Source organism: Bombyx mandarina, chromosome 23 (assembly GCF_030267445.1).
Source record: "Bombyx mandarina strain Sakado chromosome 23, ASM3026744v2".
Taxonomy (NCBI): Eukaryota; Metazoa; Arthropoda; class Insecta; order Lepidoptera; family Bombycidae; genus Bombyx; species Bombyx mandarina.
Window position 1 is genome coordinate 9,590,051 of NC_143229.1, and position 14,931 is coordinate 9,604,981.

The following is a 14,931-nucleotide window of genomic DNA, read 5'->3' on the forward strand; positions in this document are numbered from 1 at the left end:
AGTAATGCCTTTTGGTTTGAAGGGTGAGGCAGCCGAACTATACTTGAGACCTTAGAACTTATATCTCAAGGTGGGTGGCGCATTCACGTTGTAGATGTCTATGGGCTCCAGTAACCATTTAACATCAGGTGCTGTGAGGTCGTCGACCCATCTAAGCAAAAAATAAATAAAAATAAAATTATGTCGTAAAGCAGAGGTGCATTTCAGTTTGATGGTGGCAACTGTACTTATAAGTACAATACAACGGAGACTTCGACATCACGTTTCAAAGTGCGTGGCGGAATTCACGTGTGGTGTTTATCCGAAGCCCATAAATCACTATGCAATAGAATAATAAAACTGGTATCACAATTTTGTTATTCGAAAATATTATCTATAGCGACTGCGTTAAAGTTGCTTTTCGTTTTTTAAACTTTTATATTAATGCGATGTTTTAATTATGAGTTAGAGAGTCAAGGGAATATCATCAAGGAAATCGCAATAAGAGGTTGAAGTGTTTTATTTGTATCAGAATTAACGGTTGTTTCGCAAGAGCAATAAAGAATAGTTGAAATAATCCAAACAACTGGTGGTAGGATCTCTTGAGAGTCCGCGCAGTTGGGTACCACTACCCTGCCTATTTCTGCCATGAAGCAGTAATGCGTTTCGGTTTGAAGGGTGGGGCAGCCGTTGTAACTATACTTGAGACCTTAGAACTTACATCTCAAGGTGGGGGGCGCATTCACGTTGGATGTCTATGGGCTCCAGTAACCAATTAACACCAGATGGGCTGTGAGCTCGATCACCCATCAAAGCAATAAAAAAAAAACAATATATCTTACCACCTGTAAATAGAATACGTTTGCATATTCCTATTGCTTTTTCGGGAACAGGCGATAATGTGACGTCTTGTGTGACTCGAAAATGGCTACCTATCATTTTCAAAGTTTTTAAATTACGAATTACCGATCAATTTCGTGTCGAACGAATATGCTACTAGTAACATAAGTAGATACTTATAGTTGTAAAAATAAATAATATGATGTAGCATTCGCAACTGGAATATATCTATTGAGTATCTAATACAAAATATTTATAATGTTTTTTAAGGATTAACGCTATCGCTTTTCGTTCAATTAAAGGCAAATAAAAAAAAATGCACTACCACGCGAGCTACCCAATTTAAAGACTGTTTATCAGAATAAAATACATTCATGTTTTCATAAAATAGTCAGAGTTGTCCAATTAAAAAATTAATTCGTTAACTTTTTACACAAAGTTATTATATTCACCCTAAGTTCCTACGTGAAGAAAAACTGCTTCTATTTCACATTTTCTAAATTATTACTCAGTTAGATGAAGCGATCCCCAAGTTGAAACAATCTGAAACGTTCATCAGTTGAGTTGAGCGAGTGAGGTGTCACTTTAATGGTACTATCAGCGTGACGCAATTTATACACGTTCACATCACACACGCTTTTCATATAATTAATGAGGCGGCAAAACCTCATCTCGCGAACAGTTAAAGTCAATTCCCACTGAAATTTCATCATCGTCAATCTAACTTGGGTTTAATAAGTAATACTTGCGCTGTGGGCCGTCCCCGAGCAGCCGGGCTGGTCCAGCGAGATATTTTGCGTCTCAAGTATTCAGTTGTCCCTTACCCACGCGCGGATCCTGTATTCTCTGAGGAAAACCTCGAATCCGACCTTTTGTTAGCGTAACACAAGTCCTAAGCTCCAATAGCTGTTTCATTAGTACAAATAAAAAAATAAAAAAAATATATTCGTAGTGAATCGTTAGTTAAATACGTCATTTTTTTGTTAAAAAATGTGTCTTAAAAATAATATAAGTGGCGCCACCTGTGCTCTTGTTGTCGTCCTGCTCTTGAGGCGAGGGCGTGTCCCAAGGGCGCCTCCCACAGTCCGCGGGGACGGACGGGGGCGCTTCGAAGCCCGGGCACTCGGCGGCGCGCTCCCGCGACGCTTGTTAGTGTTCCACAAATTCACAGCGGGATCGCCCGCACAACCGGGACGCAATCCCCTAACGCACGTACGATAACACAGAGCCGTCTACTGGCCCTTTATCCACCCAAAAGATATTTCAATTTTTTCACATCTCAGAAACTTAAGTGTCTAGATTTAAAAGTGGTCTAAAAATTATTTTGTGTCGATTTTTCTATGATGCAACAACGGTTTTATTTAATTTAAGAACGAGTGCTTTCGTTTGAATTTCGAGCGTAATTTCTATTGGAGGTCGCGATTTTTCGGTAACGTTCGCTTCTTTCCGGGGGTGTTCGTACGCTCTCGGGTGACACGGGGCGCTTGTCGTGGTCCGAGATTCGGTCGGACGAGTTAAACGCGGCGGCGGGCGGGTACACGGGCTCGCCGTGGCCGCCGCTCGAGCTCGACCCCGTGGGATGGGGTCGGAAACTATATCCATCAGGAACGCCAAGATCCTCAGGTACGTCTAAATTTTCAATTCAATTTTTTTTATAATTTTTAAGGCCATAAAACGAGTTTTGCTCTTTAAAACCTCTTTAATAATTTCTGATAATTGATTTCAAGCTTTTTTCCTATTTTATTAATAAAATTCCAAAAAAGTGCCTAATAAAGTAAGGAATTTGAGTGCAATAATATTTTTTATTTAACGTCGATTTAAAGTGAACTTGAAATAAGTACCTAGAGAAAGGTAATGTTAATGATGCAAGGAAGCAATTATCACAAACAAAGACACATATCTACGACGCTACGAATCGTCGACAGCCGTACTACGCTACGAATCGTCGACGGCCGGCTACGGCGTAGCATAATAAATGAGCGCCAGTTGTTGTTGCAATAAATTAAAACAACGTCTGATTAGATCTCGGAAAATGTTGTAACATAAATTTAATTTTTAAAATAACTTTTTCGAATAAACTTTTCTTAGATATTTCTATAAAATATATTATGTAGATTGCTTGCTCCTTTAAAACTTTTTGATTGTTACTGAGAGTTTGATATTTTACTATCCTTGTGTACATTTGGTTGTAACAAATAATAAATAAAAGTTAGTAAAATAAATTTACTGTAAACTTTACAAAAAAATTAGAAAATTTACTGCTATACATTTAGTCTTTCATCAATTACATGAGTCAATATTGTGAAATGCGTAAAACGCTGTTTTATTAGACATAATTACATATATTATCAAGTAACATTATTTGCATTAAACATTAAATCAATATGCTGGTTTATGATATTAATCTGGAGAATTATATAAATTCTGTCTACAATTATTCATTTACAAGTTAATATACAATAACTAAAGTTGATTCTCGTTCAGAAGTGACGTACATATGTACGAATAAAAAATATTATTAATTTAATTTATTGAAAGCTACATTTTGGTTTTTCGTTAAACTTACTTCAAACATCTAAAATTAACAGACAAGAGCAGATATTAGTCGCATTTTATGTGTGTATTTAATATTTTCATTGATTTGGTACAAAATCTCTTAGTACTATAAGGTTATTTCTTAAAATGCCTTCGATTTCCATAATTTTTTCATACCAACAATTTAAAGTAGTGGTGACCGTTTGCAAAAATTGAGCGATAGACATCTTATCGTAATTAATATTCCCGTCTACATCGTTATAGGAGACGGGAACGAAGAGCTGATTTAGAATATAAATAGACTTTACTCTTTACCCTTTTTGTTAAGTGTTCATGTACTTACAGGCGGACTGATGTTCGGGCTCCACCACCAGGAGGCGGCTGGTGGTCTCCATGCCCAACCTCGAGGACCCGTCACCTCTCTCAAAGAAGAACCGCTTACACGAGCATGGATGACGCCGAGTTCCCTAGTTGATAATACGAAGTAAGTATTGTACTAACAATAAAATTTATTTTGGGTACCTTCTGAATATTTCATCCATTGAACTGACTTTAAACATTATATTTCAATTTGACAGATACATACAGATTTTAAAATTGGAATAAGACGCCTTTTTTATTATAGCTTATGAATGTTATAAACTTTGAAGATGATAATGGATTTCGTTGTTGTGGTAACTATAATGGTGGCCGCTTTCAATGTCCGACCGGAGTCAGTGTTTTTGTAAAAGATAGATGGTATTTGGAGCCTGTTTGTTCTTGTCGCGTATGCGTTTCGGACATCCCTGAAACAGTAGATTTTATTTCTAATATAAACAAAAGCGATAATGTGTCATCAAGTCTGTCAAAATTTACAAGTAAAAGTACTTATGACAGAGTTTATTGGGAACAATTATGGGCAGGTATCTCAATTATATCTATTGCTATTTAGTAAAGTATCTTGAGGCCTCAAAGTAACATATCAAGGTTGGTGGCATTTACTTTGTAATATCAATGGGTAACTATAAAATACCAGCATAGCCCTTTTTTAACGCTAATCCGACTATCTATCCTAAAGAAAAGTTTCAAAATACTGTACTGTCAGTAAATATTTATGAACTCAATCAACTTTTTTTTATTGCATAGATTTTTTTTTTTATTTTTTTTTTATTGCTTAGATGAGTGGACGAGCTCACAGCCCACCTGGTGTTAAGTGGTTACTGGAGCCCATAGACATCTACAACGTAAATGCGCCACCCACCTTGAGATATAAGTTCTAAGGTCTCAATTATAGTTACAACGGCTGCCCCACCCTTCAAACCGAAACGCATTACTGCTTCACGGCAGAAATAGGCAGGGTGGTGGTACCTACCCGTGCGGACTCACAAGAGGTCCTACCACCAGTAATTACGCAAATTATAATTTTGCGGGTTTCATTTCTATTGCACGATGTTATTCCTTCACCGTGGAAATCAATCGTGAACATTTGTTGAGTACGTATTTCATTACAAAAATTGGTACCCGCCAGCGGGATTCGAACACCGATGCATCGCTAAACACGAATGTACCGGACGTCTTATCCGTTAGGCCACGACGACTTCATTGGTACCCGCCAGCGGGATTCGAACACCGATGCATCGCTAAACACGAATGTACCGGACGTCTTATCCGTTAGGCCACGACGACTTCATAATTCGATGTTTGAACGAGCTCACAGCCCACCTGGTGTTAAGTGGTTACCGGAGCACGTAGACATAAATACCGCCACCCACCTTGAGATATGAGTTCTAAGGTCTCAGTATAGCTACAACGGTTACCCCACCCTACAAACCGAAACACATTACTGCTTCACGGCAGAAATAGGCAGGTTCTTTCACAACACAAAATATCACAAATGTCCAATCCCTATAAAAATATTATTTGTATACCACTTACGCACACTAATACCATTAGCAACAAAGTCTATAAACGAGCAACTGTTGATACAGTTTTGATACACAGCCAGTGGTCGAAAAGAGCAACACAGTAAGCTTATTACGGATAACTAAATTGTATTAGGCGGCGTTCGGTAAACTCAGCAAGCCGATACAAATGTACGCCGGGCTCATACCGAATAACCGAACGGGATTAAGTTTTGAACCGCGCTGACTGTGTCGGGACTGTGTGGACTAATTTTTACTTATCGAATACTTATACTATCGAAATGATTCTGCTAACAGCGAGAACATGAGAACCATGTATAGGTAGTCCCGTAGATTTAGTAGCGGAAAATTTGCTGCTTTAGAGATTTCAAAACATCTTTCAGCGCCGGAACTCTACATTTATTGGCAGTACAGCATGATGTGAGCCGATACTGGTAGATGTCATTATTCTAGTTAGTTTTTGTTGTGAAACAGGGTGGGAATGCCATTATCCAATATTGAGGCTTTGGCCTCATCTTTTAAGGTGGCGTTTACATTGTCTTTTGTCTATGAAGTTAGAGATTTGTTCAATGATTTTTTTAAACTAATTAGTCCTAAGATATATCGTGAAGTTGTTTCTGCACTGCGAGTCTGTAATTGGATCAGATGCCAATATTTCTACAGCAAATCGGCATAAAAGTGTGAAAAGGCGTAAAGGTGTGTGATTAATACGCGTATTTACTACCGTCTTAACTCTCAGACACAGCCCACTGAGTTTCTCGCCGGATCTTCTCAGTGGGTCGCGTTTCCGATCCAGTGGTAGATTCTGCGAAGCACGGCTCTTGCTAGGGTTCGTGTTAGCAACGTCATCAGGTTTGAGCCCCGTGAGCTCACCTACAAACATTAGGGTTACGCTGAAATAGCACCTAAGGCTATCAGCTTAGGTACTAAAAAAAAACTACCGTTAGGGAGTTGGTGTGTATTAATTACCGCATGAGCTATTTGTACGGCGAAACATTCGCAGTCTAACAGGGTATTTGTAGGTTTTTTTTATTTAAAACAAAGTGAGATGCGAACACATTTGTCTATTCACGCTAGTAAAAAAAAGGAGGTGTGGTGTCGTGGGACACCGGATAGGAACGCAGTTCCTTATCATGAAAATATTAATTTTAAGTTCTATTCGAGGTATAAAGCCAATAATTATTCGGGTATACATTTTTATTATGATTTTTTTGATATAAAAATAATTTAAAAAACTATTTATACTTTACCAAGTTATCAACTTTATTTTATCCACAATGATTTATAAAAAATATACAATTAAAAAATATGTAATTTTTTGTACGTTATTACAAAGTTAAGTCGTACACTGTGTGCATTACTAATTTGTACGTTATCACAAAGTAAAGCCATACACTGTGTGCATTACTAATAAAAATCTTACGTTACGGACGTTTTTTCCCGGTTAGGGTACCCCTCCGCATCGTCCCATAAGGAACTTCGTTCCAAAAAAAAGTATTATCTATGAAAACCAGCAGGAAGTACAAACGAATAAAATGTCTTTGTACATCGTAAACTATACTTCGGGATATGTTTATCTGGTCAAAGTATCTAGAATACTCCACGAACATTGCATTTGCCAAATTGCACAGCACTGACCGAGCATAATGACGATAACACAACGCGCTCATCCAATCAGGGACGAGCGAATTCCGCACGCCCGATAATGAACCGGTCTATAACAAGTGCGTATTCATAAGCGGAAGGGGCGTCATAAATCGTCCGACACAGGGGCTAGCGCAGCAACAATTGTGTGCATCACTGTACTTGTCGAATTAAATTTAAAATAATTGTGTTTTTTTTTTTCAATGACTGTACACGTTTAAGTTTTTGAATATTTGGTAACGATTGTTTTGTATTATGAGATTAGACGAGTATTTATGGGAGTCCATAGACCACATAACGAATAGAATCGCTTATCTTCCAAGAGGAGAGCGCTGGAAAAAAATACCGAAATTCGTAGCGGAATTGTGCACGATACCTAAAGGTGGGAACTCGCAATGTGACCACCAATACTTGATTTGATTTTATGCTCCAACTTTATTCTCTCATCGTGGAAGTTATTCGTGAACAGTACATACAACAGGTAAGTACTACCACTGTCCTGTTTGTCTACCACGAAGTAGTTATACGTACAATTGAGACTTCAACCTCATTTCTCAAAGAGGGAGACGGTATTAATAGTCATATTTATGGGCACGAGTAACCCCTTAACTCGTGGCGAGAGCTTTATCTACTATTATATGCAATAATTAAAAAAAGTGTGCGTAACTTTATTGATTATACCGTGTGATTGAAATTAAGTCATCTTTTTTTTTTTAATTGCTTAAATGGGTAGACGAGCTCACAGCTCACCTGGTGTTAAGTGGTTACTAGAGCCCATAGACATCTACAATGTAAATGCGCCACCCACCTTGTGATATAAGTTCTAAGGTCTCAGTATAGTTACAACGGCTACCCCACCCTTCAAATCGAAACGTATTACCTACTGCTTCACGGCAGAAATAGGCAGGATGGTGGTACCTACCCGTGCGGACTGACAAGAGGTCCTACCACCATTAAAAATCATGAATAGTAGCAACGACTGATAAAGTGTTTGAATGAAATTGTTACTTCAAACATCATACTGTCTTTTATACTCACTTATTAGCTCAGTCAATACAATGAATATATGTACTTCTTAACTTTTTAATGCATCTACATAGTAACATACTAAACTAAAATGGGGTGGCTTCAGGGATAATGATCAACCTCGTCGACTATATTATTCTGAGTTTGCGTTATACATCTTTCTGTCGTCACTGATGACCTGCCTATTAACATTATGTCGCTTTGACCCTTTAATCGTTTTGAAAATATTAACAATGTCGTTATTACGATAACGTTCATGGGTAAAATTACTAAATGGTGTTCTGAATATCCTATTTCATTTTATAAATATGAAAGTACTAGCTGACCCGCAGACTTCGTAGTGGCTCAATCGATAAATAAAATACATAAACATTTGTATAAAATAAACTTAAAACAACACATCACGCATCAAACGGAAAACAAAAGTGTTATTTTTATTTAATTCCGGGCATTTTCATATTTATCTACCTTTTAAACCTTCAAGACTAAAATTAGCTAAATATTCTATCTCAATCAATTAGCTATCCTTATAACAAAGACTTGGATCGTAATGATCATTTAGATTAATAGTTGATCCAACCGTTATCACGGACAAAATCCGTGTGGTCGCTACCCATATGCTTATATATTTTAATTAATCAAATTCTCTTAATAAAAAGTACTTCAAATAAATTAAAGAGCAAACAGATAAACAACTTGAATCGTTCAAACATCAACTAGGGTCGAAATACACTCACAATGATTCGGTCCCACTCAGTGAATCTCAATGGCGGAGTGTGTGAGCAGGAAGGAGTGTTTGGTAAAAGTGCGGTTTGGATCTCTTAGTAAAAAGCGACAGATGTGGTACACAGCTCAGCTCTGCACTCCGTGAGCACAATGCGCACTAATTCCTGATGGTAAACATCAATATGTCATAAATACACCGTACCAAATGGTGTTACGCAAATGATGTTAGGTATACAATTGTTTATTAAGTAACATAGAAGTGTTTTTTTTTTTCGATCTTAATGTTATCATTTTCTTGATGTTGCTCGCTTAACTATTAAGGTGGAAGGTGGTGGAAGCAAGTTTAGTAAAATCGTTTATTTTGCAAGCTATACGTGGCCAGATAGATAAGGTGCCCGAAGTATTTGTAATCTCATGCATTTGGTGATAAGCGATTACTAGAGCCTATGTTTATTACTACGTCAATTCATCAAGATGTTTACTTTAAAAAAAAATCTACCTATTTGCTGGCTGCCTCAGGGTTTATTTCAGCTACCCCCGGACAGGTAGGTGAGCTCACGGGCTTAATCTGAGAGAATTTACTAACACTAGCCTCAGCAGTGCTTCGCAGAATTTACCACCGGAATCGCAAGCCACTGAGAATATTCGGCGAGTAACACAGTAGACTGTAGTTATGAGATTTAGTTAAACTGTTACGTCGCATCAAGAGATAGATATCTAGAAGAGGTGGTTTAGACAAAATGCATATTTAAGTTAAATAGCACTCGCATGACCTATACTCGTAAAACTCAAAAAAAGTAGGGTTCCGATATTGTAAAAAAAAAACTTAAAAACCCAAAGACTGACAAAACGAAATCGATACGTGAGTGAGAAAATCGCTGCAACCTAATCGCAAGCGTTCCGCTGAAACTGGTTGCGATAAATAAAACAATGGAGTGTCGCTCGCGAGAGTATAAAATGGCAATCGCGAAACCAATTTGTTTACGCAAATTCTGCAGCGGGGAGAGATGAATGGGCAACCATAGCGTAATACGCTCCTGGCCGGGTAATGTTCTGTAGTGCTTGCAACGATTTTATCGACATCGAGAGCTGTGTCGAAGATAATAACCTAAACACAAGAATAATTGAAGATTGATCATAAGATTCAATTATGAAATTGTTGCGAAATAGATTTAAGGTAATTATTATATTTATTTGTTAATACGGTAACTTTATAGTTATCTTTCGAAAACAAATTAACATAAATTAAACTTAACTGCAAATAATTGAAACACCAAAGTAATGCGTGACAAGTATAAATTTTTGGTGCAAAAGGCACGTACTTAATACGAATTGTGACACAGGAAAGATTTATGAATAAAAATTTGCAAAATATATTTTGTTGGATACCGGTAGTCTGAGGGACTAGAAGCTGACACGGCTAGGCATCCTGACTGTATCTATCCTCAATTCCGATGTGAAAGATAGGCCAGCTAATTCACAAATCAATACAGGCCCCGACCTCAAGGTGGGTGGCGGCTCCACATTGTGGTGTCAAAGAGCATCGCCAATACAAAACAACAACAAAAAAACATGAAGTAGGCACCCATATTGGAAATATTTTTGCATCGATATATTGATTGCTAGTATTGATGATAAATATAGAAATACTGTTTTTCTAATTTTAATGTTAAAGCATTGGTGTTAAAAGAGAAATTGGCATAGCAATAGTTGAAGCAATCCAACCTCGTGTCAATATCGACGCGTGTGGTGCTATTCGTTTATCGTCACCTAATTTGCGTGAACCTTTAAATATCGGTCCCATATTTACAACAACTGTTACAACTGTTGTTTTTATTATATTATCCATTAGAATTGTTAAACAGTAAAAACTTTTAGTAATATTTTTTTAAGTTGCCTCGTTTCTCAAATAATTTTACGGATGTCATTTATTTCTAACATTTCTATTTTTGTGATCATTGTCAACGTTTACAGTACGGGATATGAAACTTTTGTTAAGAAGAATGAATGCAAAAGTAGTGACTTGCAAAATGTCTTTCCCCTTTTAGCAACATAACCTTGTAATGACGTTAAAGGGATTATGATAGGTTCTTTTGTTTATTCAAACTTGCGGTTTTAAATAGAAGAATCATTTACTGTGTATTGTTTAAGTTTGTCAGAAGTCATTGATAAATTTACGACTTCCCTTTTCATAATTTTTGTAGCTCATATTAAAAATTAGCTGTCGTCTCTGGTAACCCCTTCCTTTGTGGCGCACCTTGCTTCAGTTTTGGTGTGAAAAGTTAGGGATTGGCAACGGTTTAAATCTGCATCTTCCATTAACATCGTCGAGCGGTGAATAATCTTCGGTGCTGTGTAAAAGTCGTTTGCCTTCATCGATTGTTTGAAAAACTAGAAAACATAAAGTAACAATACAGTCGCATGCTTATTTTGGAATTTCTGCGGTTTTTCATTTGAGATCTACAGATTTATCGGAATCCCTTAACTTTGCACTTAACGCAAATAAAAAGTAGCATATTTGCAAATAAATACATATACAATTTTCAGGGAACTGATTTCAATGGCGAAATGGTAATATGATTACTTTTTTTTATAACAACGAAAATGGAAAATAAAGTTAATATGTCATAGTTTTTCTCTGATTCCAGTGAGTCGTAGACACAATTAAGACTACTTTTGCAGTTCAATTTTCGCATTTATTACTTTTATTACACTATTTCCGCTACCAAATATCGACGAATAACACCTTAAACTGGCGTAAACACGATTACTAGTGTAGGGTTGGAAAATGGTGTAGGGTTGGAAAAGTCAGATATAAGAGAATGAAAATTTGCACTGCTAGTAAATCAGTTCGATAAGCTAGAAATGTAAGTTTTCGAGGACTCATAAACAACCATACTCATGTTGAGCTAATATCAGATAATTTACTTCGTCAGCTGATGTTATTCTACGTTCTGTTAATATACATAAATCATATAGATATTACAACCTTGTTTACCAAGATTGAAGTTTTAATTCAAGGCTTATAACGGCTGTCTCAGCTTTCAAAATACGCCACTTATTACCAGTTCATAAACCCACTGCTGTTCCTTATAAACGTGTTCAAATATCAGAAAGTTTTGATATCGACTATATTTTTTTATGGGCGTTAAACTTTACATTAACATTTTTACATAGAGCTTTTTTTCTAGGTGAAGCTAATTTCTTGATAGTTTGTAACCCACTGTTTCTAATCTGGTCCCATTTATATTTTACCAACATCTGACCAGTAGATTTTTGAGTCATTCATTAGTAATGCAAATTTACTTCGACCGCAATGCTGATACATGTTATTCTATTGAAGTCGCTGTTATTTTTAGAACGAAGTTCCTTATGGGACGATGCGGAGAGGTCCCTAACCGGGTAAAGACGTCCGTAACGTAAGATTTTTATTAGTACTGCACACAGGGTACGACTTAGCTTTGTAATAACGTACAAATTAGTAATGCACACAGTGTACGATTTAACTATGTAATAGCGTACAAAAAATAACATATTTTTTTATCATTCATTGACCACGATCTCAGAGCGTTCGTTTGCGCAATACACTAACTCTTATGCAAACAGCAGTGAGTGAAGTGTACCACAATAAGTTCGCACGTTACCGAATGACCGTGAATTGTTGCGAAACCTCCAGTTTTATTTTCTTTATACCTCGAATAGAACTTTAAATTAATATTTTTATAATAAGGAACTTCGTTCCTATCCAGTGTCCCACGACACCAAAGATCTTTTTTACATTAACATTTTTACATGGAAAATTTTTTTCTAGTTGAAACTATTTTCTTGATAGCTTGTAACTTACTGCTTTTAATCTGGCCCCATTTATATTTTACCAACATCTGACCAGTGGATTTTAGGGTCACCATTAGTAATGCAAATTTAATTCGACCACATGTTAATCTATTGAAGTCGCTGTAATTTTTTATAAAAATTTTGTGTTATTAACTATTTATTTTCCTTAAATTCTACAGTATGTGTGTGTGTTTGTTTCGTTCGCAGTAGCGTGGGCGTTGGGCGTGCGCATTTCGAGAAGCAACCGCCTAGCAACCTGCGCAAGAGCAACTTCTTCCATTTCGTCGTAGCATTGTACGATCGCGCCGGGCAACCGGTCGAGATTGAACGGACAGCGTTCATAGGCTTCATTGAAAAGGACCAGGTATGAACATCCAAATAATAGCTAGTACGAGTAATAGGCAAATAATAGCGATTCGAACTCCGTATTTGCTACAATTCAATGGGATTGTAGTATCGTAAAATATAAGATACTATTGTGATCTTAGATATTTTTGTTGACTCGTGTATCTGGAATATTTTATCTGACGTACTTAGACGAACATCTGCTGTGATTAAAGTGTAACAGCTTAAAAACCTTCCAGGATATAATGCTATAGGAACAAACTAAATTAATTACCTTGATAAAATTCCAAATTGAACACAAAATTGTTTTATGACTTGATCATGACTTGGCGTTACGATTTAAACAGTTTAAATTGTCAAGCTAATTTTAAAGACATTAAATTCCTTTCAATACTTACGTATTATTATTTGTTATTTTATCAATTCGGGATATCAAAATTTTAATCAGAGAGAGTCATCAATCAGGATCGGCGTGACATGATGTCTATTGTATGCACTGAACCTATTTACATATTGCGCGTTGGTGGCATGTGTTAAATATATCGAGTTCCCTGTTTGTTCTTTAAAAACATACATTTTACTAGAAATGATTTTCATTGGGATATTATTTGTGTTTAGTTGTACAAAACACGTGTTAATGTATTTTGACATGAAAACAATGTTAAGGCCAAATGTCTACATTTGACCTGCCCATTTAGTTTAATGAGAAACACATGAATTATGTTGTATATTTGGCATTGGTACATTTAACAATATTTTTTATTGCAAACTGAAAATGTTTACAAATAATAAATTCGTAAATAATTGTCAATTAATTATTAGAAAAATAAAATTTAACCAATACAAAAATTTCGATTGTGTGGTGTCGCTGTAGACTGGTATTATCTCATCTATTCACATGGGTGTCGTAAAGGGGGCCTGTGGATTCATAGAAGAAGAGCAGCGTTCTTTGAGTGTCATACTAGCATACTGCCATCGCCAATCCGTATCCACCTAGACGTTTTATTGTGAGCCAGCACGTGTCGATAGTACCATTCTACCCATTAAGGGGAGATCGCCATATACAATATAACTGAGACATCAGTCTCGTATTTCCAGGCGCATTCACATTGTGATGTCCACGGGCTCCGGTTACCACTTTACAACAGGAGGGCCGCAAACTCATTCTCGTATTTTACCATGTACGCACAAGTGTAGGTACTCGAAATCATTGATCCAATTCGTAATGGTATTAAGCAAACAAACACAGACCGGTGTTCAGATATTAATTGTTTATAAATATATTGTTTTTTTAATTTATTGTTTATAATTAGGTTTATTAATCAATACAATAAAAAATAGAGGAATTACATTCCTTTGCTGTTGTTTAATAACACGAAGGGTATTTAAATAAGAAAACTCACGTCGAGTGGACTGTGTCGCCAGAGCGCTTTCACACATCTTGTTTGGTGGCAAATACGAGCGTATTAATTATTCACGTTTGTAAACGTTCCACGCGTTCAGCTTACGTTTTTAGCTGTACGTGTGTCACGCTCTTTATTGTGTACTGTTCAGATAAAGCATCAAACATTGTAATTTTTTATACACATTCTACTAATATTATAAACGCGAAAGTTTGTAAGAAAATAACTCGATGGATTTTGATGAAACTTTACAATAATATAGCTGATACATTATAATAGCATATAGACTATCTTATATATAAAATTCTCGTGTCACAATGTTAGTTACCATACTCCTCTGAAACCGACCGGTATGACCGATTTTTATGAAATTTTATATGCATGTTCAGTAGGTCTGAGAATCGGCTACTATCTATTTTTCATAACCCTAAGTGATAAGGGTTGTAACCCCTAACATTACTTTTTTTATTTTTTGGCCAATTTTTTTGTTATATTTTTTTATATATTTTTGTATATATTTTTTTGTATATTGAGGCATTATGTGGTTGAATGAGGTTTTTGTTATTTTTATATTCCCTCATCGTTCACAGCGCTACATGCCTCTTTCACTCATTTACCACATCCTTACACACTTACAATAAGTTAGCTTTTTTTTATACACTAGAAATTCCCTAGAAATCTTATATATGGCAAAACAA

General features: G+C 36.2%; 1 protein-coding gene across 10 annotated transcripts in view; it reads left to right on the forward strand.

Moving 5' to 3' along the window:
- The first annotated feature begins 1,936 nt into the window (after nt 1-1,936).
- The window catches only part of kn (EBF transcription factor knot), a 65,805-nt gene continuing 52,810 nt past the window's right edge, over nt 1,937-14,931 (forward strand). For all 10 annotated transcript variants that reach the window (XR_016325221.1, XR_016325222.1, XR_016325223.1 and 7 more), the window contains exons 1-3: nt 1,937-2,442; nt 3,700-3,838; nt 12,693-12,849. Coding sequence is in view for 6 of the 10 variants with exons in the window: in XM_089737548.1 (XP_089593674.1) it covers nt 3,708-3,838; nt 12,693-12,849 (288 nt within the window). In the remaining 4 variants the exon portion in view is untranslated. The remainder of the gene's footprint in view (nt 2,443-3,699; nt 3,839-12,692; nt 12,850-14,931) is intronic.